The 23,273-nt window shown below is 51.1% G+C and overlaps 1 protein-coding gene across 2 annotated transcripts in view; it reads right to left on the reverse strand.

Annotated features, from left to right (window-relative positions):
- Nucleotides 1–23,273, reverse strand: part of FBLN1 (fibulin 1) — a 73,123-nt gene that overhangs the window by 33,886 nt on the left and 15,964 nt on the right. The window contains exons 7-14 of one of the 2 annotated variants that reach the window (XM_008055167.2): nt 22,619–22,756; nt 16,752–16,895; nt 15,472–15,600; nt 14,562–14,687; nt 11,888–12,007; nt 10,711–10,842; nt 8,790–8,913; nt 2,222–2,672 (exon numbers count right to left, since the gene is read on the reverse strand). In XM_008055167.2, coding sequence (XP_008053358.2) covers nt 2,318–2,672; nt 8,790–8,913; nt 10,711–10,842; nt 11,888–12,007; nt 14,562–14,687; nt 15,472–15,600; nt 16,752–16,895; nt 22,619–22,756 — 1,268 coding nt within the window. In that variant the 3' untranslated portion in view covers nt 2,222–2,317. Of the gene's footprint in view, nt 1–2,221; nt 2,673–8,789; nt 8,914–10,710; nt 10,843–11,887; nt 12,008–14,561; nt 14,688–15,471; nt 15,601–16,751; nt 16,896–22,618; nt 22,757–23,273 lie in introns of those variants that run through there. The other variant, XM_021710965.1, reaches the window with a different exon arrangement.

Below are 23,273 nucleotides of genomic sequence, written 5' to 3' on the forward strand. Positions count from 1 at the left end.
TGCAGAGAATACAGAAATTAACCAGACGCAATCACTGCCTTCAAAGAGCCCCAGTCTAGTGGGGATGATAAACATTTACCCTAAGATAATGGGGTAAATGCTCTGACAGAAGATGCCTGGGGGCTGGGGGGCTTCACGGAGGTGGTGGTTTCTGAGACAAGTCCTCAAGGAGAATGGCAGCTTGTAGGAGGATGACCTGGCATGTGCTAAAGCCAGAAAAAGACACATTCAGGGAAGGGCAAGCCATCCCGCAGGGCCAGAACACAAGCACACAGGGTGAGCCGGGGTGGGCCAGATGCAGCTGAGAGGGTCGGCTGAGGCCAGATCAGGCAGGGCTTCAAATGTCATCCCAAAGAGCTAGGGAAAGAACCATGGAAGGTTCTTAGGAGGATTAGACCATCGTGACCAGACAGGTCCTTCAGAGAGGCACTCTGGCTGCGGCCTGGAGAAAGCACTAGAGCTGTCTGGACTGAACACGAACAGAGAGAGGACTGGGACACAGAGCAGGAGACCTGGAGATGGCTGCAAGAAGGGCTTGTGCCCCCATGACCTGTGGGCAGCTGTTACCATCCACCATGGCACTAACTGTATGTCCGTCTTCTCCACTAGGCAGCAAGGTAGGAGGCATTCTCATGCCCCTGCTTCCATGGACCTGGGAAGAAATTTAGGATTCTGCAAAATATTCTTTACTTGACTCCACTGTGGTGTTCTTCCTTCTCCCACTTTGGGTTTCTGCTTGGAAACAGCATCAGTGGTGATAGTCACAGAAAGGCTAGCGACACAAACCAGGGGCCAGGGTTGTCACAAAGTAATCTGTTTCCTCATCAGATGTGGACGGAGCACCTACTGTGATAGGTACCTTACCAGGAGCTGGAACACTGCACTGATTGAGACAGACCTGGTCTCTGCTTTCACGGAGCCTTTTGGAAGGTAGAAAAGACAAATGCAAAACACAGGTCAATGGGAACTGCAACTTGTTATAAAGATTGCAAAGGCCATGAGAAAGACTGACAGAGAAAACATAAGTCAGGGATGCCAGGGACGGCCACTCTGAGGAAGGTACACTTAAGCCGAGGTTTAGTAACATTCAGGGCGAGGGTACAAAGCACATGCAAAGGGCCTGAGGCAGCAGTGTGGCTCGAGGGAAGAGGGCAAGGGAACAATTCGAGGTCAGGCTGGAGACTGCAGGCAAGGACTAATTACACATGGCCTTGAGAGGCATACTGAGGATTGGGAGGGCTCAGGCCAAATGCAAAGGAAACCATCATCACTGGGCAGAAGCTAAGATCACTCCAGCTGCTGAGCAGAGGATATGCCACAGAGAGGGATGAATGGATGCTGGGAGACCAGCAGAGGGGAAGAGGTGACAGCTACTTGGCCGGAATGGCAGAGGAGATGGAGGGAAACAGATGGATAAGGCCCTTGGTGGAGGTATTGTGGCAAAATGGAACAGTCAGAGCTGCAGGATCAGTAAATCAGGGCACAGATACCAGCTGTGTGGCTTGGGCAAACTGCTTGCCCTCTCTGAGTCTCCATGAGGATGACTGCCTGCCTGGCAGGACCGGAGGTAACACCAAGGAAGGATCCCATGAGCATCACATTTATTGTGAGGTCCTTCACCACCCTCAGTGGAGGCAACTGACCTCATTTAGGCAAGAGCTGCATCCAAGATGCTGCAACTGTGTTCAGTGTTTTTCCACCACAAGCTCGGGCATCTTTTCAAGACAAACAGAGCAGGAGGTTTGACTCTCAGGGTAGTGTTTTCATCTCAGTTAAATGCTCAACTCCAGGTGATACTGCAAGGAACCAAGCAGGGGCCAGAAGACTTAGTTCCTTGGCCTGGCTTGGTCACAACAGGCCATGTAGCCTTGGCCAAACCCTTCTCCTTCTCTCTGGGCCTCAGTTTCCACATTTGTAAATAAGGGGTGACTGAGTTCAGTAATCTTAGGACCCTTCCCCATCATCACCTTTATCCTATGGGTTCAACACAAAACGAAGAGGAGACAACTTATCTGAAATGATATGCCAGGCTTGGCCTCCCTGGTGGTATAGACAGTGAGCTCTGTTGATGGGGACCCCCAGGGGCATACCACATTGTGGAGAACACTCCTCAGTCAGCCTGCAGGGGTACCACGTGATGGCAAGCTCTTGGCTCACCCCCAGATGATAAGCGGCACAGAAACTCCCAACTATGCCAAATAAAACCAAGGCACGCCAGGCACACTGTGTGGGAGGGCTTGCTAAGACTTTATTAACATCCCGGGGGACAGGTTAGGAAAGCAACAGGAAGGAGCCCCCCGTGGCCCAAAGCAAGTGCTCAGAGCTCTGCGGACACAAAGATGAAAAGCTTGGCCACAAAGGAGCTGATGGTGCCGTGGCGATGGAGATCCATCTTGACGGTCAGGAGCAAGTCCCTGGGCTCGGGGACAGGCTTGGTGAGGGCCACCACCCCGCTGTGGTGGCTCACCTTCCGGGTGGTGAAAAAGCCCTCCTCATTGCCACTGGTGATGGCCAGCTGCATGCTGTCCCCGGGGACGGCACTGGAGGGGCCCATGCGGAAAACCACCGCGGGCACTTGGATGTTGGTGGGGAAAGAGAGGTGGTAGTAGGTTATTCTCAGAGGCAGCTTGGAGCACTCCCGATTCTCATGGCAAGGCAAGCGCTCGCAGCGGCTGCAAGAAAAGTGGACAGAGAGACAAGACGAGGGTTAGGGCTGGTCCAGCAAGCGGAGAAACGACAGAGTGCGAGGAAGCCGGGGCTGGCGGGTAGGGTCTCCCGCCACCCCTCTGGCCCAATCGGCCAACGTGAAGAGCAGCCCTCACTCACCTGGGGGAGGCGCCGTGGACCTCTGGGCTGCTGACTCAGGTGCTAGCCTCTTCCAACACCCTCTGGGGGCGCTGGGTGAGTGGGGGTCAAGGGCTGTGTCGGGAGTGAGGTGAGTCCCCCTCTCCCCGGCAGAGCCCTGGGCGCACTCAGCAGGCACAACCTGCTCCCTAGGTGTCATCCAGGCTCTTGGCCCCTTGGCCAGATAGCATCCAGGGCTACAAAGGACTCTTGGATGGGTCTCAGAGATGACCCTTGAAGTGATTGTCTCTGCCACTTGCACCAGGGCTGCTGCTCTTTACCAAGTGCAGGGCTATTCCTTATCATATTTCCTATTGTGATCACTACACCTGCACTATGACAGTAGCTTGAGCGCTATTTTTCAGATGAAGAAGCTGAGACACAAAGGGAACGTGGCCTTCCCATTTCCCAAGGTCACAGAGTGAGTGAGGGAGTCAGATCTCTGCTCAAGCAGTGAGGTCTACTCCCTGTTCCCCATCATTAAGCCTTGTGCTCCAGGCCTAGTTCCCTGTTTGTGTCCACAGGGCCAGCTCAGGGCTCAGAATGGAGATGGGGACAGGTCCTAACTTCTGTGGTAGAGATATAAACAGGTCCTAACTTCCTGTGATGGAGAGAGAGACAGGTCCCAACTTCCTGTAACAGACAAGCAGTGAGGTCTACTCCCTGTTCCCCATCATTAAGCCTTGTGCTCCAGGCCTAGTTCCCTGTTTGTGTCCACAGGGCCAGCTCAGGGCTCAGAATGGAGATGGGGACAGGTCCTAACTTCTGTGGTAGAGATATAAACAGGTCCTAACTTCCTGTGATGGAGAGAGAGACAGGTCCCAACTTCCTGTAACAGACACAGACAGGTCCTAATTTCCTGTGATGGAGACACAGACAGGTCCCAACTTCTTGTAACGGAAAGTGAGACAGGTTGCAACTTCCTATGACAGAGATACAGACAGGTCCTAACTTCCTGTGATGGAGATAGGTCCCAACTTCCTGTGACAGAGAAAAAGACAGGTCCCAACTTCCTATGATGGAGATACAGACAGATCCTAACTTTCTGTGATGGCGATAGAGACAGGTCCTAACTTCCTATGACGGCGATAGAGACAGGTCCCAACTTCCTGTGATGGAGATACAGACAGGTTCCAACATTCTGTGATGGAGCTACAGATAGGTACTAACATCCTGTAATGGAGATAGAGACAGGTCCCAACTTCCTGTGACGGAGATACAGACAGGTCCTAACTTCCCATGACAGGATAGGGGCTGGTCCTAACTCCTTATGACAGGGTGAGGACAGGTTCTAACCTCCTTTGACAGGAGGGAGATAGTTACCATCTTCCTGTGACATATTCTAACTTCCTGGGACAGGTTGGGACAGGGACCATCTCCCATGTCCTGAGCTCCAGGCCTATGATGCTAAAGGCAGCTGTCTTAGGAAGCAGGACCAAGGTGCAGAGCTTCATAGAACCTGGACAAGCATGTCCCAGAATGTTCTGCCATCTCCACTGTGTTTGGATTCTCTGTCAGGAGTGTCCTCTGTCCTGGTCTTTCAGCACATCTCCCTTTCGGCTTTTTACGCTTCCATGTCTTATGCTGGGTTACTTGGACTTACTTTACATTTAATGTTTATTGTGAGTAGGGTCTCTTTTTACCTCCTATGTATGGATTTGCCAGGACTGACAGGAAGTCTTATGTTCACTTGGCTAGTTACCATTCCGAGTTCTAAGAAAGGACAGCCTGGGTCTGAACTCCACGGTACTAAGGGTATGAGGATCAAAGACCCTGAAGGAGGGAGTCCTGTGGGGGAAGGGCCCAAAGACAGAGGTAGGAAGGAAGGTGGGCATGGATATTGCTGAGAGGCAGTCTGTCCTCAGAGACACTGAGGTCCAGGCCAAAGAGGAGTGTTTCGCATGCGCTGAGAGCTCGCTGCCAGAGAGAGGCCCTCGGAAGAGCAGTGAGCTGTGGAGGCCATGGAGAGCCAAGGAGGTGGGTGGGGCCCATGACTGAGCTTCTCTAGGTGCCAGCGGCAAGCTAGGAGAATCAGGGTTACCTTCCTCTAGCTCCCATGGCTGTCTCCCATCTTTCTCCCCACTCTAACGGGAAGCCAGGCTCAGTGAGGATGCATAACCTGTCCATGACCCCCAGCCTGTATGTAGTAAGGGGCAAGTTTGAGTTTCAAAGTTGGTCTGTCTACTTCAAAGCCTTCACACACACACATACACACACAAACAGCTGCTTCACACACACACATACACACACAAACAGGAATGGCCTGGATAGGTCTGATCAGCAGGTGGTGCTAGAGTCCGCCGGTGGGATTTCCACTTTCCCACCTCTCCCAGGGTGGTCTGTACTAACCAAGGACAGGGTTTTTTGGTTTGCCAGACGGGAAGGGTTATACCAGTGCGTGTGGAAGGCAAGGAATGTGAGGTGTGCGTGAATGTGAGGTGTGCCATCATATACCAGTGAGCTGGACACTCCCCACAGGGTCTCTCATCAGAGCACCACAAACCTTTCCTCACTCTAGGAGTTTCTGGGCTGGTTCCTTCTAGACCAAGAAGGGCCCAAGGCTCTTTAGCCCCAGCATAGTCTCGACACCCACTACATGCTTAGCAAAAGATCACTGCACATACAAACCTGTCCTTGTCTTTCCTGGTCAGTCCTGACTTCAATGATCATATCCTGTCCTATCCAAACGTATTGCAACACCCCAGAAATCACAACTGCTGTATCTGGCAAACTGCCTGTCAGACTGGGAACGGCACTAACATTTTTTCTAGCCAGTGTGTCTAGGTTGGGGATAGGCTCTCATCAATGAGTCTATTACAGAGCAGGGCACAGGTGACCCTGCCCTGGACCCAGCCTGGCATGGAGGGCTAGGCTCCTGGGACCACAGGTTCTGGTTTCCATAGGCGTGTCCTTTCATTATGTTATGTCATGAAACTTTCATGACACGCCTTAGAGAACAATGTGTCCCAATATTCCGGTTCAACAATTTGATCATAATACCCCAAGTTCTATGAAAATTATCCAAAGCCACCACATACCAGAGGGAAAAAAAAGTCCTCAAAGCCCATTCCCTTCTGGGAGGCACAAGCATTCTGGCCACCCCAGGCTGTCTGATGCTTGTGGTCATCCCTGCTGGAATCTTCCTGACTTCCTCACACTTGTTATTCTGAAGACAAGCTCCAGGAACTGGCCAAGGAAGAGAGGACATCCCTCTCCCCTGTCCACCTCATTACACCCTCAGGCCCAGAGATGTTTGCTCATGTCCCTTCCCTGTGAAGCAGCAACCAAGGGTCACCCAGCTTTGCTCCAGCTTTCAAGACCACAAGTCGTCAGGGGCTGGCCCCACTGAGGGGATAAGGAGGATATTTCCAGTGCCATTGAAGGCTCTGGGACAGCCTTGAACACTTCCTTCTGTGGCTAGGAGGGAATTGTGTGGGCAGGACCATAACAGCCTGGTCTTGTCCATGAGGCCGAGCTCTGTGGTTTGCGGCCCAGCTTGCTGGGTCATGCTCCAGTTACCAGCCCTTGGCTGCCGGGGACACTACCCAGACAAGAAAGAAGGTTTGAGGCCCAGAGAGAGAGAGAGAGAGAAAGAGAGAGTGAGTGAGAGAAAGCACAGAGACTCTTAAATCCTGCCTGTCAAGGCTCCCCGAATGAGCTGCTCTTGTTGAGTGTTAACCACAGAAGTGCTGGCCACTGAGTCCTTTCTAAATATGGCTCTTTTAGATTTTAAACATTGCTTTCTGAAGGTCAGGTGATAAATTTGTTAAGAGGCTCGGATTTGGGATTTTGGCTGAGAAAGAAAAGGGGCTATAAAATAGAAAACTCCAGTCTAAGGAATCAGCAGTGCTGAAGGGGGTGGCCCCTCCTTGCTTGGACCACTGACCTTTGTCCACGCTGGTATACCCTGGGTTGGCAAAGGAACGAGTCCTCTTTGTCAGTGACTTGTCACTGCAGCTCATTCTACAGCTATTGGTGTTCCTGTGGTCCCAGAGCAGCTCCTCCGACCAGGATAAAAATCCCAATGGTCCCTCAGCTGGAATTCTGGGCTTGGCCTCCATTTCTGGTGCCCAATGCTGGGCTCCTGGCTGGTTCATGCCTCCCCCAGTGAAAGTCAACAAGAAAATTGGAGAGAGTCCTATGGTGGACTTATGGAGAATGACAGAATCCCTTCTTTATCAGCCCCGACAACAGGCTGCTGAGTCCATGGAATGGGACAAACCAGGTGCCTGGCACATCAACTTGTCACTGAGCGGAATGTGGGGTCTAGATTTCATGTGGCACAACCCATTTCATTGCATGTGTGTCCACATTCCCTGCCCCTCTGCCTAACTCATTCCTCCTTTCACCATCACCCAAGTGTGGCCAACTCCAGGCAGCCCTTTGCCCACCCCACCCCCAGCTGGGGGAGGGACTCTCCTCAGACAAGTATAGGGAACAGAGGCCTATGCGGGTACTGTCTAGTCAGGTGTAAACAGTTAGTCCAACAAGTGATGACTTTCTCCAGTACTGAGGGGATGACAGAGGCTTCCACCACCAACATGACAGGTGGAGCTGGATTCTGTTGATTTCAGTCATAACCTCAGTGCACAAGGTCAACCCGCCCACCCTTGGGCTTAAGATCAAGATCCCCATGCAGGGCAGCCTCCTCCTCTCTTGTTTTCATGGCTATGTACGAGTTACAAATCGATGTTACAACCACAACCAGATTCCCGAACCCTCAAGTCCAGACACTGACAAAGACCTGGGAATGACTAAACTTCCAATGACAAACAGCTGCACAGCCTCAAACTAAGGACACGAAACTTTCTTAATGGCTCAGAGAAGCATCATCACTTCTCACTGGGCCGCTGCATAACCCACGAGCTCTTTGGGAGGCTGTGGACTTGCAAACCCAGATCTGGAGTGGCTTTTCCCTAACCTGAGCTCAGGAAGGAAGTAAGGTGTGGGGTTTTTCAAGCAGACAGAAACCCACGCTGAGAAACACAGTAGATCAGGGAAGCACCCAGGCTGGGGAATGAGCAACTCCAGCTCCGGAAGAATACGGGAAGCTCCAGGGAAGCCAGAGTGACAGCAAGCTGGAGGTCGTGCCAGAGCTGCGGCTGGGCAGCCACCTGAGCAGGGACACTACACTGACCCTCAGACAAGGTCAAGAGGCCAAAGTCTGGGAAACACAGGGAGCCCATCTGGGTGCCTGCTCTGAGCCTTTCCATGCTGGAGGGTGGGGTCACAAGTCCATAGCCCTGAGATCCGTCCTCAGCGTGGAGTTTCTCCTGAAAAAACTGACAATGGCCCGAAATGAGACTTGCCGAATAAGATGAGGGACAGGGTGGTATAAGGCATGAACCGCAGCCTCAAATGGATACCCAGGCGGCATGGGAGTGGATGAGCTTATCATGACATAGGGCCACACAGCCCCACATTTAGGACACAGAACCATGTTTAGGAACAGATCTTCAGTGCTGTTGTCACACAGGCACCAGCTGGACAGACTCTGGCTTTCAGGTAGGTCACCTAATATCAATGCTCCAGTAAGTCATACTGTCGTCCTGGCTTTTGCCTGACATGGAGACACTGCTGCCTGCTCAACCAAATCAGAGCACATTCTGACATCTGCATGTTACAGATGAGAAAATTGAGGCTCACAGAATTTGTCCAAGTTTCCACCCTAGGAAACAAGAAAGCTGTGGTTTCTGCCTGGCTCTGTGCACAAGCTTGGCCTCGGAGTCTGACCATAGACACCAGACTCATTTGCAGTTACCCACTTCGCCTTCTCAGACCAGACACTGGCATTTAGGAGACTGAGAACTAGGGATCAGTTGATCCTTGAGTGCTCTTATGGAAGGACACTGAGGTCACAGCCCATTAACTACCTGTAGGCCTAGGGGGCTGAGCCACCAGGAAAGCCAACACAGACAGACAATGGCAGGGCCCAAAGGACTTACGTGTCTCCAGAGCGGCGGTAGTTCTCAGGGCACTCAAAGGACAGACAGCGGAAACCGCCCTGGATGTTGAAGCAGGTCTCATTAATGGAGCAGTTGTGGATGCCAGTCACACATTCGTCAATGTCTATGAGAGACCCAAAGGCAACACAGTGAAGGCTGAGGCTACAGGAACTGCCCCCATCCAAAGGCGGAGAAGCCCAGGCCTCCACCAACTAAGGTGGGGCAGGGATCGGACCATCCTTGCCCTCCACTTACTGGTTTGTGGAGCAGTGCCCTATGCCAGCTCTTTCATTTATAGGATATTTACATTAATAGAGTATTGCCTTATCATTCACAATCCCTGGAATGAGTATAATGATGGTAGAAGCATCTATATGATTATATGATAGGCCCTGGGAACACTTAGCATGGATAACTCACCTCATCTTCCTAAGGATTAAATAAGGCAATTACTATTATGATTCTCATTTTAGGGAGGAGTTCACAAAGCTTAAGGACCTGCCCAAGGTCATATCACAATTCTACAGATGGCAGAACTGAGTTTCAAACCCAGATAGGCTGGTGCCAGAGTCCAGACGCTAACCACCCAGCTCTCTCTGCAGCTTCTAACACTTATCTCATGTGTGACATCCTAGGAGGGAAGGGGCAGGAGCTACCAGTTCCATATTACAATGAGGAAACCAGGTTTAAAGGAACTATACATCTTGCCCTGTGACCTGGGGTTGGTGACTGGGCTACACTGGAACCAGGCCTGGGACTCCTGTGATGGGGCCTGGGACACTAATGAGAGGCGCCTGGAAATGGGGAGCTACCCTTCTTCCCATAGACACTTCAGAACAGCCAAATGGTGGGGCTCAGGGGATGCCATGACAAGCCTGGGAGGCATCTGTTAAGAGGTGCCAAATGCCTGATCATCGGTGGCAATAACAACAGTCACCAGTCTGAAAGGCCACAGCTCAGGAATGTGTTTTTGCTGTGTCTGGGCAGGGCCCCAGACTGTGGTAAGGGAGCCTGGCCAGGAGAAAAGTCGTTTGCTCCATCAGAAATGAGAAAACAAAGGACTTCCATCCAGAACTCCGAACAAGCTGTGTGGGGTCCCTCCCAGGAAACACTGCAGCTCCTGCCTGCCTTTGATCCAAGTCACCTTCTTCAGGACCGGGGACTACATCTGCAGAACCCAGGGCCCTCTGGAGCCTCTGGATCGACATCCCGTGTGAGACTCAAGAGGAAACACCCTCATGACCTGCCTCTGTGATTCAGCTTCCAGGACCATTATGTACTCTGAGGATCACTGAGATATCTACTGAGCACACCCCCTCAGTTATCAAATGGATGGTCACAGGATGCTCAATGTGCCCCTGACTGTTCTTAGAAATGGAGGCTCAACACAGAATGGATGCCATTGGTCCCCCTATTATTTAGCCTATGCTGGAGCTGACCTCACAGCCATAAGTGTCCAAGGGCTATCCCACAGCAGGCCACACCCATCCTTTGCCTGGACAGTGACTAGTACCTCGGAACAGAGGCCCTTGACACCTTGCTCACTGTTAGCACGCAGGGCCTGGCCCACAGCAAGGGTTTGTTGAATGACTGAATGTAAGACTGAACAAACATGTACTACACTGAGGAATGGTACTCTAGTCACTGACCTCCAACTTCCTTCTCTAAAAGCTGAAAGGGCTACCAAGGGCAGGGTGGGAGGGCTCACGAGATCCTTTGCGGGGCTCAGACAACCCCAAGGACTGATGTACTGAGGGCCTGGGGGGGGAAAGAGGGGTGTGCATGGACCCCTGGACACGCCTGGGATGTGGAGGCCTCCTTTCTCTGAACACACCCCATCTGTGCTGTGGCTCCGGGTCAGGGAAACAATGCAGAGCCCCAGGCATGGCCTGAGCCACCCCAGGGGGTTCTGCCTACTCACCTTGGCAGTTGCGGCCATTGGGGGCCAGCCTGTAGCCGGATGAGGGGCAGCTGCACTGGAAGCTTCCAGGGATGTTGATACAGCGGTAGGAGCAGATGTGGCCCCCGGTGGGCAGGGCACACTCGTCAATATCTGCAATGGCAAAGCCCATCTCAGCATCCCATGTCCTGGCATATACCATGGCTGCTGGCAGGGCTATGTCCCATAGAGGGTAGGGCGGAGGCCCAAAAGGGCAGCAGCACAGGGTAAGCTGGACACAGGAGGCTTCAGAGATCATCACATCCCAAGGGGAAATTGAGGCTCAGAGAGGAAATAGGACCTGCTTAAGGTCACACAGCAAGTTCATCGTGTGAACTATGTATGTAGGGAGCAGGAGGAGAATGAAGAGCAGTTCATCAATAAAAAACACACCTTACATGAAAATATAATCACAATGACAGTGGCCCTTTAAGCACCTACAAAGTAGTTTTAAGTCATCATCTGGCTTAATCTTCCAACAACGTGGAGAGACAGGTCACTGAGGAGGAGGAGGAGCTGTGAGTCAGGGATGTGGGTGTCTCTAAGCCCCCTTCTCACTTCTCAGTTACATGCCGCCAACAAGCCCTGAGATGTGTGGTCCAAAGTCCCAGAACACATAGTGATCGCCACCATGGCTGGTCTATTAAAGAACAACTCAGAGGCAGAATGTGGCGGCTCATGCTTGTGAACCCAGCACTTTGGGAGGCTGAGGTGAAAGGATTTCTTGTGCCTAGGAGTTTGAGATCAGCCTGGGCAACATAGTGAGACCTCGTCTCTACAAAAAAGTAAAAAAACTAGCCAGGCATGGTGGTATGCATCTGTAGGCCCAGCTACTTGGGAGGCTGAGGTGGAAGGATCACCTGAGCCCAAGAGGTTGAGGCTGCAGTGAGCCGTGATGGTGCCACTGAACCCCAGACTGGGTGACAGAGTGAGACCTTGACTCAAAAAAAAAAAAAAAAGCAACAATTCAGGAGTGGTTTACTTCCTTCCTAATCTCACTCTCAAGGATAGGTAAAGTGTATTCAAATGTCGCATTTGGAGAACAGACAACAAACCACCAAGAGTCTTCCCTGTGGGTTCTGAGATGTAGAGGTTGCAGCTGCTGTGTTATAACAAGGCCTGGGGATGCTTCCCCCTCAGCGAGTGGGCGTGACCTCACCTTCACAGGTGACCCCATCCACATCACTGAGCTGGTAACCTCGCCGGCAGTAACACTGGTAGGAGCCGTAGACATTGGCACACTCCTGGCTGCAGGGGTTGCTGTTGCACTCATTGATGTCTGAAAGAGAGAAGGCCCCGGAGGTCACTGCTCAGCTGCATCACACGTCTCCGCCTCCAGAGCAGCCCTCATGCCCATGGCACTGGGGTCAGCAAACAGAACAGAGAGGAGTCTCCACCTTCTTCAGACGAACACACTTGGGGGGATGGAGGTGCCAAGGTGCAGGGTTGAGGGAGAGACACTCATGGCTGATGAATCTGGAATCTCTCCTTCCCCACCCCTGCCTGCTGCAAGCCATACCACCTCCCAGGTGGCTCCCAGGACAAAAATAACAGCCTCCAGCCTTGGACTCTCTACACCAGCCCCCACCGGGCCACCAGAGTCCGTTCTAGTTCCTGTCCTGGAAATCTGATTCTGTCCTGCCTTCCCTTCCCTGATGGCATCCTATGCAGATGAGGGCACATGAAGAAGGCCCTTAGTGACCTGGCCCGTACACTGATACTCATACTCCAGTGCTCAGAATTTGCTGGGTCACTCAGCAACTCTGGACGCCCATGTATCTGTTCCCTTTGCTTAGCACAGAGGTCAGCAAACTATGGCTCTTGGGCCAAACTGGCCCACTGCTTGTTTTTTTATGTAAAGTTTTATTGGAACATAGCCACGCACATTATTTGACCACGATCCTCTGGCTGCTTCTGTGCCATCATGATAGAGTTGAGTAGCTGCAACATAGAGAGTAGCTGGCAAAGCCTAAGATATTTTCTAGGTGGCTTTTAGAGAAAAAGCTAGTTAACCCCGGCCTGGAAGTCCCTTCTCACATTTATTTACTACTAATTCTTAGCAGGCCAGGAGGAAACATCCATTAGCCTTCCACTGCGTGTTTCATTCCTTTGATCCTTACACACCCGGCCTGGCCTCCACCTGCTCACATGTTCTTAGGAACAAATCCCAAAATCTTCGGGGAAGCCTAGGAACCCGGACCCATCACGTTGTCCTCCTCCAGTTTCACAGTTATGCTTGCTATAGCACATTCTGATGCATCCGACTCCTATGACCATCTCATCAGCAAGGACTCCTTCTTAATCCAGAATTGTGAGGCCTGCCGTGTTTTGAGTTTGGTTGCAGAAGCTACCCTCTGGGTCGGGGCAGATCACTGAGCGGGGCATGGTGGGCAGCATGAGGGATTGCAGAGGGTCACCCAGAGCTCTCCATGTCTGCTGACCTCAGAACTAATCCCCAGATCTGATGCGACATCTGCTGGGCCCCCATGATATGCCAGATCCTGGGTTGAACATACTGTTCATGTGATCATGGCCCCATATCCCCACCAGCCCAGAAGGTGGGTGTTATCTGAGAAACACAAGCCTCTTGGCACAGTTGACTCTGCTGACTCCCCAACACCAGGAGACTTGACCCAACTTTAGCATGGCTCCCACTGGCACAAGACCATGTCCCTGGGGTGAGGACCCAGCCCCATAGGATGCCTGCCTGAGAAAGCTCAATGCTGCTGAAAGAATTTTCTCTTGGCTCCAGCCCAGTTCTGGCAGCAGGCCCTGACTCCTGCTTCTCTTGGAAACATCCACTTTAGAAAAACTTACAAATGTAAATCTTCTCTGTCCCTTTGAGAGGTATGTTCTACAACCCAGGCATGCCTTTCCCAAGGACCTGGGAGCCATGCCTGTGGATGTCATCATCAGGTGGGCTAGGGCCCTGGCTCCCAGTCTCTGTGGAGCATAGAGCCTAACTTGGACAATGGCCCATCAGCAGATACAGACAGCCTAATCTCAACGGCTTTCAGTACTCAGGCTCCAGCACTTACAAACTCTCCCTCCTTTTGTTCTAGCGAACTTGAGATCAATGTACACTGAAGTCTCTCTCCCTGACTGCAGTAGTCTGAATAAAGTCTGACAAATGCCCAGTTTTGGTTTCTCTTTGATGCACCAGTCCATTTCCCCTGTGAGGATACCAAGGCAGGGTGAGATCAGCCATCCCCAAGGTCACATAACTAGTGGGCCTCACGCCTCCAAATCCCACACTCATAGCGTATCATGGCCTCCTCAGCAGCCTGTGACTCTCCACATGGCCCTGAAGGGCAGATGCTACCAGGAGAAATTGGGGTGGATGGGCAGTCCTCTCTGTGAGAAATTCTTTTACAGGCACTTACCCGGCTGACATGTAATTTAATAGGTGCTAGGGCCGGGCTTGGTGGCTCAGCCTGTAATCCCGCACCTTGGGAGGCTGAGGTGAGTCGATTGCCTGAGCCCACGGGTTCGAGACCTGCCTGGGCAACTTGGCAAGACCCCATCTCTACAATAAATCAAAAAATTAGTCGGGCGTGGTTGTGCGTGCCTGTAGTTCCAGCTACTTGGAAGGCTGAGGTGGAAGGATTGCCAGAGTCCAGCAGGTCGAGGCTGCAGTGGCCGGGAGTGGCCACTGCACTCCAGTCTGGGCGACAGAGTGAGACTCCAACTCAAAAAAAAAAAAAGAAAAAAGAAAAAAAAATGTGCTGGGAAACGAATGCAAATTAGCCCCAAACTGGTCTGCAGGAGTAGGGTGACTTTCCCCAAAAGAAGGCAGCCTGGGGGAAGGGAGCAGATGTGGTCTGCAGCCTCACCTTCACATGACCGGCCATCCACAGAAAGCCGGAAGCCCACAGAGCAGCTACAGACATAGGAGCCTGGTGTGTTCTCACACCTGTGTCCACATAGGCGCCCGGGGTAGCGCTGGCACTCGTTGATGTCTGAAAGCAAAGGGCAGGCCAGCTCAGGACAATACCCACCCCACCCACAACAGTGCCCCACTTGCCCACCTGCCAAGGGCAGCAGCCCCTGTCCATCCCCCACCTCCTCCAGCCTCACTCTCAGATGAGAGAGGCAAAGTGACTTGTCCCAAGCACACAGCAAATCGGTGAGTGAGCTGGGACCACCCTGGTGTGCCTGCCCACTGGGTGAGACTTGCAGTTCTCCTGCCAGTCCTTGCCGTAGGGCCCACAAGGAGTGTCCACCAGGATCTGGAAAAAGGGCCTGTGGGAGTGAAGGGATGGCGCGTGGGAGCAGCTTCCAGGCTGCCCTAAGCCCCCTGGTTTGGTGACAGAAAATGCTGACTGGCAGGGTCTGACCCCACTCCTGGTCACCTTTGGCTCTCTGGCTTTCACTGCCGGGACTAATTGCACATCTCTGGTTCCTGCAGGTCAGAGGTGAATCTCTGGAAAATCATTAACACCTTTGATTTCTGTATACCTGTCTCATCAACACGTGGAGGTGTCGGTCAAGCAGACCACCTGTTCTATGGGTGAGGAACAGGCTCACCCCTGGGAGGGCCTTGCCCGTAGCTGCCCAGCTGGGGAGCAGCAAAGCTAGGGCTAGAATGGGGTCTCTTGACTCGGGGTCTTCCCTCGGGGTCTGCCTGCACTTGGGATTTTCATCGAGGAGGATCAGACCATGGTCACTCCAGATGCCACAGACTGTGTCCTCTTTGGAACCACCGGTCGGGTACCCTGCGGCCTGTAGGGGACACCTACATACCCACACAAATCCTGCTGATGCCGTCGAAATAGTAACCAGCCTTGCACTCGCAGCGGAAGCTGCCGGGGGAGTTCATGCAGCGGTGCCCCTTCCCACAGGGCTCAGCAGGTGGCGCGCACTCATCCACATCTTGCAGAGGACAAAGAGAGACATGTTGAAAATGCTTTAGTGTGGGTCTTCTTCCCCCCAAGATGATCAGAAAGGAAGGCAAGAAAGGAACAAATGAAATGGGCACTGACAAGTATCACTTTACTCTTCAACACAACTTCACAGAGCATCTACCACATGCCAGGACCCACGCCAGGGAGACGTCTAGCCAGCCCAGATGCAATGCCTGCCCTCAGGGAGACCTGCTTTGGCTGGCCAGGAACGATCCTCATCAAGGCAGGAGCTTCTCATTAAGGCAGAAACTTGGGGAGACGTTGAGCAAGTGCCCTGAGGGTCATGGGAAGAAGACGATTTCCCTGGCAGGGATCTGCACAGGCAAGATGTTTTGGATCCAGAGGAACGTAGGAGCAGGTTGCAGAGGGAATTATGTAACAGAAAAAAAACCACACAGAGGCTGGGTGCAGTGGCTCACGCCTGTAATCGCAGCACCTTGGGAGGAGGATCACTTAAGCCCAGGATTTCAAGACCAGCCTAGACAACATAGCAAGACTTCATTTCTATGAAAAAAAAAATTAGCCCAGCATGGTGCTGCATGCCTGCAGTCCCAGCTACTTGGGAGGTTGAGGCAGGAGGCTGAGCCCAGAAGGTCAAGGCTGTGGTAGTCCTGATCATGCCACTGTACTCCAGCCTGTGACAGAGTGAGACCCCCAATTAAAAAAAAAAAAAAAGAAAGAAAAGAAAAGAAAAACAAAATCCAGAGAGGAAAGGGCAGTTCTTGTTTGGGAAACAGCAAGACCTATTTTGCCTAGACTATAAGGTTTGTGAAGTTGGGTCAGTTCAGGATGATTGGATTATAAGTAGGAGTCTCTGTCATTTGTCACCAGTCTGGAGCTGCTGAAGAGATGAAAGCGGGGGAGGGGTAAGAGAGCCTTGGGTTAGGACAGGCTGCACAGACAGGAGGAGACAAGGTTGAGGCACGGATGGGTCGATGTTCTGCTACAACAGTCCAGGTGAGACCATAAAGGCTTGTGCCTAGGGACTGGCAACAGGATAGATGGACAGGCAGAAATGGTCTCTCTCTGGGGATCTACTCTCCCCTTCTAGAGAAGGAAGGATTTGTGCTGGAAGCAGACAGAAAAGTCTTATTTCAGATTTTTCCTTTTAATACCAACCAACACAACGCGTTCCCTCCTCATTGAGATGGTAGCCACGGCCACAGTTGGGCACATTCTTCTGGCATGTGTAGGAGCCCTCCGTATTGATGCATGTCTGCCCAACAGGGCACGGGGCACTGATACTTAAGCACTCATTGATATCTACAGCATGAAAAGAAGGAGACAACATGGTTAAATATGGAGGGCATCCAAGATCCCAATAGTCAGATCTCCAGAGAAAATCCCCTTCCTTCTTCTTGGTAAAATCACAAATGGAGGTGCTACTGGCTTTCAAATCCATACACCACCTCAAATACCACCTTCCTGGTGCCTCTTCTGCCCCTAAACCTCCAACACCTTCACCTTCACTACCCCAGATCCGAACCTGCCTGCCTGGCTTTTCTGCATTCACATACTCCACACAGGTAGATGGAGCTCCTTCCCTAGCACAATGCTGTGAAGACAGGTGACCGTCCACTCTGCACCAGCACTCCCCAGCAGCCCTCAACACTCAAGCCCTAACAACATACCTTCAGATCCTAGATGGGTCACTCAGGGTCCCACCTCCAGAAATGCCCACCCCCCTTGTCTGTCTGGTACCCACACCTTCCTGCCATCCCTGTCTGCAGTCCATGGGACCTGTGTTGACTCAGGCCCAAACGGGAAGTGCCGCGATTCCCTAAGATCACTCCACTGTGGTCTCCTTCCTCAAGTGGACACACCTGTGACATGGGGACTGTGGAGCATTCACATGATGAGCAATATGAACCAGTGACTGACCCAGGAGGATGAGCTATGCAGCAGTTTGCTCCTGGTCAAATTAGGAGTAAAAGCACACGGGCTGTGCTTCCTACAAGACAAAGTCTTTTTAAAAAATCAACTCTGAAAACCACCTTATTTTTTTGTTTGTTTGTTTTTGTTTTTTTGTTTTTTGTTTTTGAGTAGGAGTCTCACTCTGTCGCCCAGACTGGAGTGCAGTGGCTGCTCCCGGCCACCGCAGCCTCGACCTGCTGGGCTCCAGCAATCCTTCCGCCTCAGTCTTCCAAGTAGCTGGAACTACAGGCGTGCGCTACCACGCCCGGCTAATTTTTGATTTATTGTAGAGAGGAGGTCTTGCCAAGTTGCCCAGGTGAGTCGAAAACCACCTTATTTAGACACTTACAAAGCATCTGAGGGGTCAGGGAACCAAGAGAAGGGAGTGACGGGGGAAGACCTCTGAGCATCAGTCAAAAAGAGGGGCAGCTGTGCCTCTCTCTTTGCCAGTCCCACCCACCCTCCTCAGTCAAATGAATCGGCCCCGACTCCCTCCTCCCTGAAGTCAGCCTTCACACTGATTGTGCAGCACTTTACAATTTATAAAAGCTTTGATGTGTATTAATACCCATGACCACCATATCTAGCCTGCAAGTTAGTACTGTCTGTACTTTATAAAGAGGAAACCAAGGCCCAGGGAGATTAAATAAATCTCTAGGCTCATTGCTGGCGTCCGAGGTCGACTAGGGCCAGGTCTAGACTCAGGGTATCCTGACTCCCAGACAGTACAAGGTTGCTTAACTCAGTGATCAGCAAACTACAGCTCTCGGGCCAAATCCAGCCTACTGCTTGCTTTTATTTTATTTAGCTATCTAATGCTTTAGAGACAGTCTTTCTCTGTCACACAAGCTGGAGTACAATGTCATGATCATAGTTCACTGCAGCCTTGCACTCCTGGGATCAAGCGATCCACCTACCTCAGTCTCCCAAGTAGCTGGGACTACAGGTGCACACCACCATGCCAGGCTAATTTTTTTTTGGTAGAGACAGTGTCTCATTATGTTGCCTATTCTGGTTTCAAACTCCTGGGCTCAAGCAATCCTCCCTCTTGGTATCCCAGAGCACTGGGATTCCAGGTGTGAGCTACCATGCCCAGCCTCACCCTGATACATATTGCCTACAGCTGCTTTTACACTGCAACAACAGAGTTAAGTGGTCCTCATGGAGGCCAGATGGCCCCAAAAGTTGATACTTACTATTTAGCCTTTTAAAGAAACAACTGGGTGGCTCCTACCTTGAATCAAGAATAAACACAGCATTTAGCAAAGTGGTCGCTGTCTTCCCCCTAAGTCTTACTCTCACACTACATTTCCCAAACTCTGTTCCCTGGAACATTAGTGTCCCTTGGGACATGGTGTGCTCCACAGAGAGGATGTGCCCTGGCCTGCGAGCTCCACAAGGGTAAGGGCCAGGCAATCAGTGAATGAATGAATGAGTGAACAAATAAGTGAATGGGAGAGTGAATAAACAGAACAAATCACTGTAAAAGGTCAGACGAGTTTGGGAACAGTGTACAGTCTCTCCCTTTTAGAGATTCACATGGGAAAAGCCTGGGCAATCCCAGCTGTTAGGGTCACTGCGCACCGGTTAAGCTGGTGCTTCCTAAACTCAATGGAATTTTTCCTTCCCCAGGAACTGTGACCACCCCCAGGCCAGCCCGTGGGAAGCCCTGCTCTGGCCTATTCCCTCCTCCCCACTAAAACAGAAGGGAGGACTGTGGCCAGGGGTGGGGGGTAGGGGTGGGGCAAGATAAGGTAAAAAGAAAACCCTAGTGAAGGCATGGTAGTCTCAGGGCCCTCAGTGACTCCACTTCAAGGTCCTGGAAATGTTTTCACCTATAATAGGATGAGGCCTCTGCTTCCTGAGACCCTAACCCGTCCTATATGCCCGTCCTGCAGCAGGGTTCTTCTGCTATAGGCTGCCCACTGTGTGGCTAGAGGAAGGTCAGACAGGCTCCTGGGGTCCTGGGAAGTTTCCAGGAGTTCCAGGAAGAGGGATTTTGTCTACATGTGGAGTCAGTGCTTCCCACACTGTTCCAGGGCCAGAGAGGGTGCCACTGGCAGAGGTGGTCAGCAGAGGACCCAGACTGTGTGCAGGGGAAGGGGACCAGGACCAGAGAGCTTTTTCAGTCCCTACCCAGACGGCCTGAAACTACCTTCTATCTTGATATACTTTCTCCTTAGAATTTTCTGCCGATGCAGCGATTTTTGAAAAGATAACATAAAGGTGCTGATGTAAAGTGATTTCTAAATACTTTGTCAAGTGGAGAAGAAAGCAAGCGGAAGAACAATCTGGTCCTATCTTCATGAAAACCAAAAAGTTTCCAGAGAATAGAGGGTGTACAAATCTTGCCCAGTGGAAGGCAGGACTGGGCAGAGAAGAGTTTACTTTCTGCGCTTAGGTTTTGTTTGCTTATTTGTAAATAAAAGCATATATTGCCTTTTTTTTTTTTGAGTCAGGGTTTTACTCTGTTGCCCAGGCTGGAGCGCAGTAGAACGATCAAGGCTTACCGCAGCCTTGACCTCCTGGGCTCAGGCAATCCTTCCACCTCAGTAGCCCAAGTAGCTGCGATTACAGGTGCACACTTCCATGCCAGACTAAACTAACAATTTGTAGAGACAAGGTCTATGTTGCCCAGGCTGGTCTTGAACTCCTAGACTCAAGCAACCCTCATGCCTCAGTCTTCCCAAATGCTAGGATTACAGACATAAGCCACCACACCCGATGGAAATAGAGATTATTATTATTTATTTATTTTTTGATTTAGAGTCTCACTCTTGTCTCCCAGGCTAGAGTGCAGTGGCATGCTCATGGCCACTACAGCCTCCACCTGCTGGACTTAGGTAATCCTTCCACCTCAGCCTCCAAGTAGCTGGAACTACAGGTGTGTGCCACTATGCCTGGCTAATTTTTGTGATTTATTGTAGAGACGAGGTCTCACCAAGTTGCCCAGGCTGGTCTTGAACCCACAGGCTCAGGCAATCCTCTCTCCTCAGCCTCCCAAAGTGCTGGGATTACAGGCTGAGCCACCATACCCAGCCGAGATTATTTTTTAAAAGAGTGAGTCCTGAACTTGGTTGCCAGGACTGAGAGCACACAAAATGGGGACCTCCCCAGGTATCCCAAGCTAAGGGGACCCACCGAGAGTTGAATGCTTGGTTTTGGACGCTGTCACTGAGAATCCAGAGAGGTGATGTGAGAGATTTAAGTGCTGCTGGGTTGGGCTTCAGCCAACGTCCCTCCTGCCAGCCTGGACTTGTCAGGCAGCTGGGCTTCCCCCTAGTCTAGGGAAGGACAGTGAGGAGACAGTTCCTTCTTTCCGTAATTCCTACGCCTCAGTGCAACACCCGGTGGAGGGGAAACCAGGGCTGCGTTAAGACTTGCAAATGCTGCTGCTTTGTAGAAATTGAGGCTGATTTTTGCCATGAGTCAGGGTTTCCATCCTCAGCAGATGCCAGCCTCCTTCACGGAGCCCCCTCTAAGCAAGCCGCAAGTCTCAGCAGGACCCTCCTCCCTCCTGGCCCAGGAGAGCCAGCGGCCTCCCAGCTCACTGCCCTCTGTGCTAAGTGACAACTGTCCCTGCCCCAGACCCACTGGCACACAAAAAGGGGTCCTCCAGGAGACTGGCGGGGGGGGGGGGTGAACTGGCAGTCAAGTCAAGGTCCCTGAAGCTCAGAAGCCTCCCCCAGGTGATGAAAGGAAAAGTTGCCAAGAGGAAAGTCTGGGTGTGGTTCAGAGGAGGCCCCTATCTTAAGAGCTCACTCTTCTACTTGTTTTTAAATGGGTGGTTTAAAAAGCAGGGTAGGAGACAGAGCTTTTAATCCATTTAAAATAAATGATCAATACAGATTTAACTAAGAAAAGGTTAAGATAGAAACAAGACAGAAATTTGCAATCTCTTGCTCACAGCCATGCTGGCCTGTTGAGAGGAGGGATAACATACCCTCCCCCCTTAGGGGGGTGGCTAGTGGCATCTGCCCCTCAAAGTCCTGTTATTTTCTCTGGAAAACTCTCTCTGACCTCAAAGGCAGGAGCTTCTGCCAAGCACAGGGTGAGGAAAGGACCCAGATCTGGACTCAAGTTGACAGCAGTGACCGAGCCAGGTGGTTAACCTGAGTGACTCCAGGGAAAGCAGGTCTCACCCCTCTTTCGGAAACAGGTAACCTGGCCAGCCAGCTCCCTGGCCCTGCCACGTGCTGCCCCTCCAGCCTGAGCAGTCTTACCCAAGCCTCCTAAGTTCACATGGGATGTTCTCTCCTCTCACATTGGTCTTTCTCAGATCAACAAAACTGAGTGTCTTTTTTGGGTGTGTGATGAAATATATGAGTATGTAACACAAGATATGCCATTGTCACCACACTGAGTGGCATTCACACTGTTGTGCAACTGTTACCACCCTCCATCTCCAGAACTTTTTTATCTTCTCAAGCCTGTACCCACGAAACACTAGCTCCCCATTCCTTCATTACCCCAGCCCCTGAGGACCCCCATTCTACTTCTCGTCTCTACGAATTCAACTACCAACATAGAGTATTTTTAAAAGCAATTTTTAAATAGGCAAACAGTGCTTCCCACATAACAGGCACTTCACAAGCACTTGTTTAATTCTTGCCTCAAGCCTATAAGTCAGATATTATGATTATTCCCATTTTATAGAAGAGAAAATTGAGGCTCAGAGGAAGTCATTTTCTTAAGTTACTCAGTTTAAAACCAGGTTTCTCTCACTCTAAAACCCAAGCTCTTTCAGTTAAACCCAGGAGTCAGAAAACTGTGGCCCTTGGGCCAAAGCCAGCCTGCTGTCTGTTTTTGTAAATGAAGTTTTATTGGAATGAGGCTATATCCATTTGTTTACATTTGGCCTGTGGCTGCTTTTGATGATGATAGCAGAGCTGAGTATTGCCTCAGAGACCATATGGCCCATAATGCCTAAAATATTTGTTATACAGTCCTTTAAAGAACAAGTCCGCCAACCCCTGTCCTGTACACACCACACGGCCCCTCAGATTCCACGGGCCTGACCCAGAGTTGGATCACTGCCCCCCTCCCCTAATTCTGGCGGCAGTGTGTCTTACCAATACAGTTGCCTAGAGCATCTTGTATAAAGCCGCTCTTGCACTGTAGCTTGGGTCTGCAGCGGAAGGATCCCAGAGTATTCTGACAGATAAAATCGGGGAGGCAGTTATGAATACCATTCTCACACTCGTCAATATCTGGTACATCATAAAAAAAGGAAATTGTTAGCAAGAGTCCTGCCAGAAGCATCTTACAACACTTTAAAATCACAAGAAAGTTTTTTATTTTTTAAATGCTCATTACTCAGACTACAACCCCAAACATTCTAAAAGAAAGGTCATGCACAAAAAGGGCTTCAGCGAGCCAAACAGTGCTCAAGTTGCTAAAGACTTAACATGCGGACTTTCCCCCAAGGCTCTTAGGAAGCAAACTTTCTGTTATATAATAAATAACCCAAGTGCTTTTCTGGCAGATGGACATATTATTATTCATTCAGGCTAAGTGTATGTTTAGTTTAGATCATAAGGCAGTTATCTTAGTGGCAACAAACACACTCTCTATAAACTTATTCATTCTGAATTCTTCACAATATTCCGAATATTAACAATGGTTACTATCATGATAGGATGTGATGGGCTGCCCTTCCCTTGAAAGTTCACAGCTGCCAAATATTCAAATGCGAATACTCAGCTGGTTTGGCCACTGGGCTATCGA

Source organism: Carlito syrichta, unplaced genomic scaffold, assembly GCF_000164805.1.
Source record: "Carlito syrichta isolate Samal-C Ts95f unplaced genomic scaffold, Tarsius_syrichta-2.0.1 Scaffold301761, whole genome shotgun sequence".
In the NCBI taxonomy this organism is placed as follows: domain Eukaryota; kingdom Metazoa; phylum Chordata; class Mammalia; order Primates; family Tarsiidae; genus Carlito; species Carlito syrichta.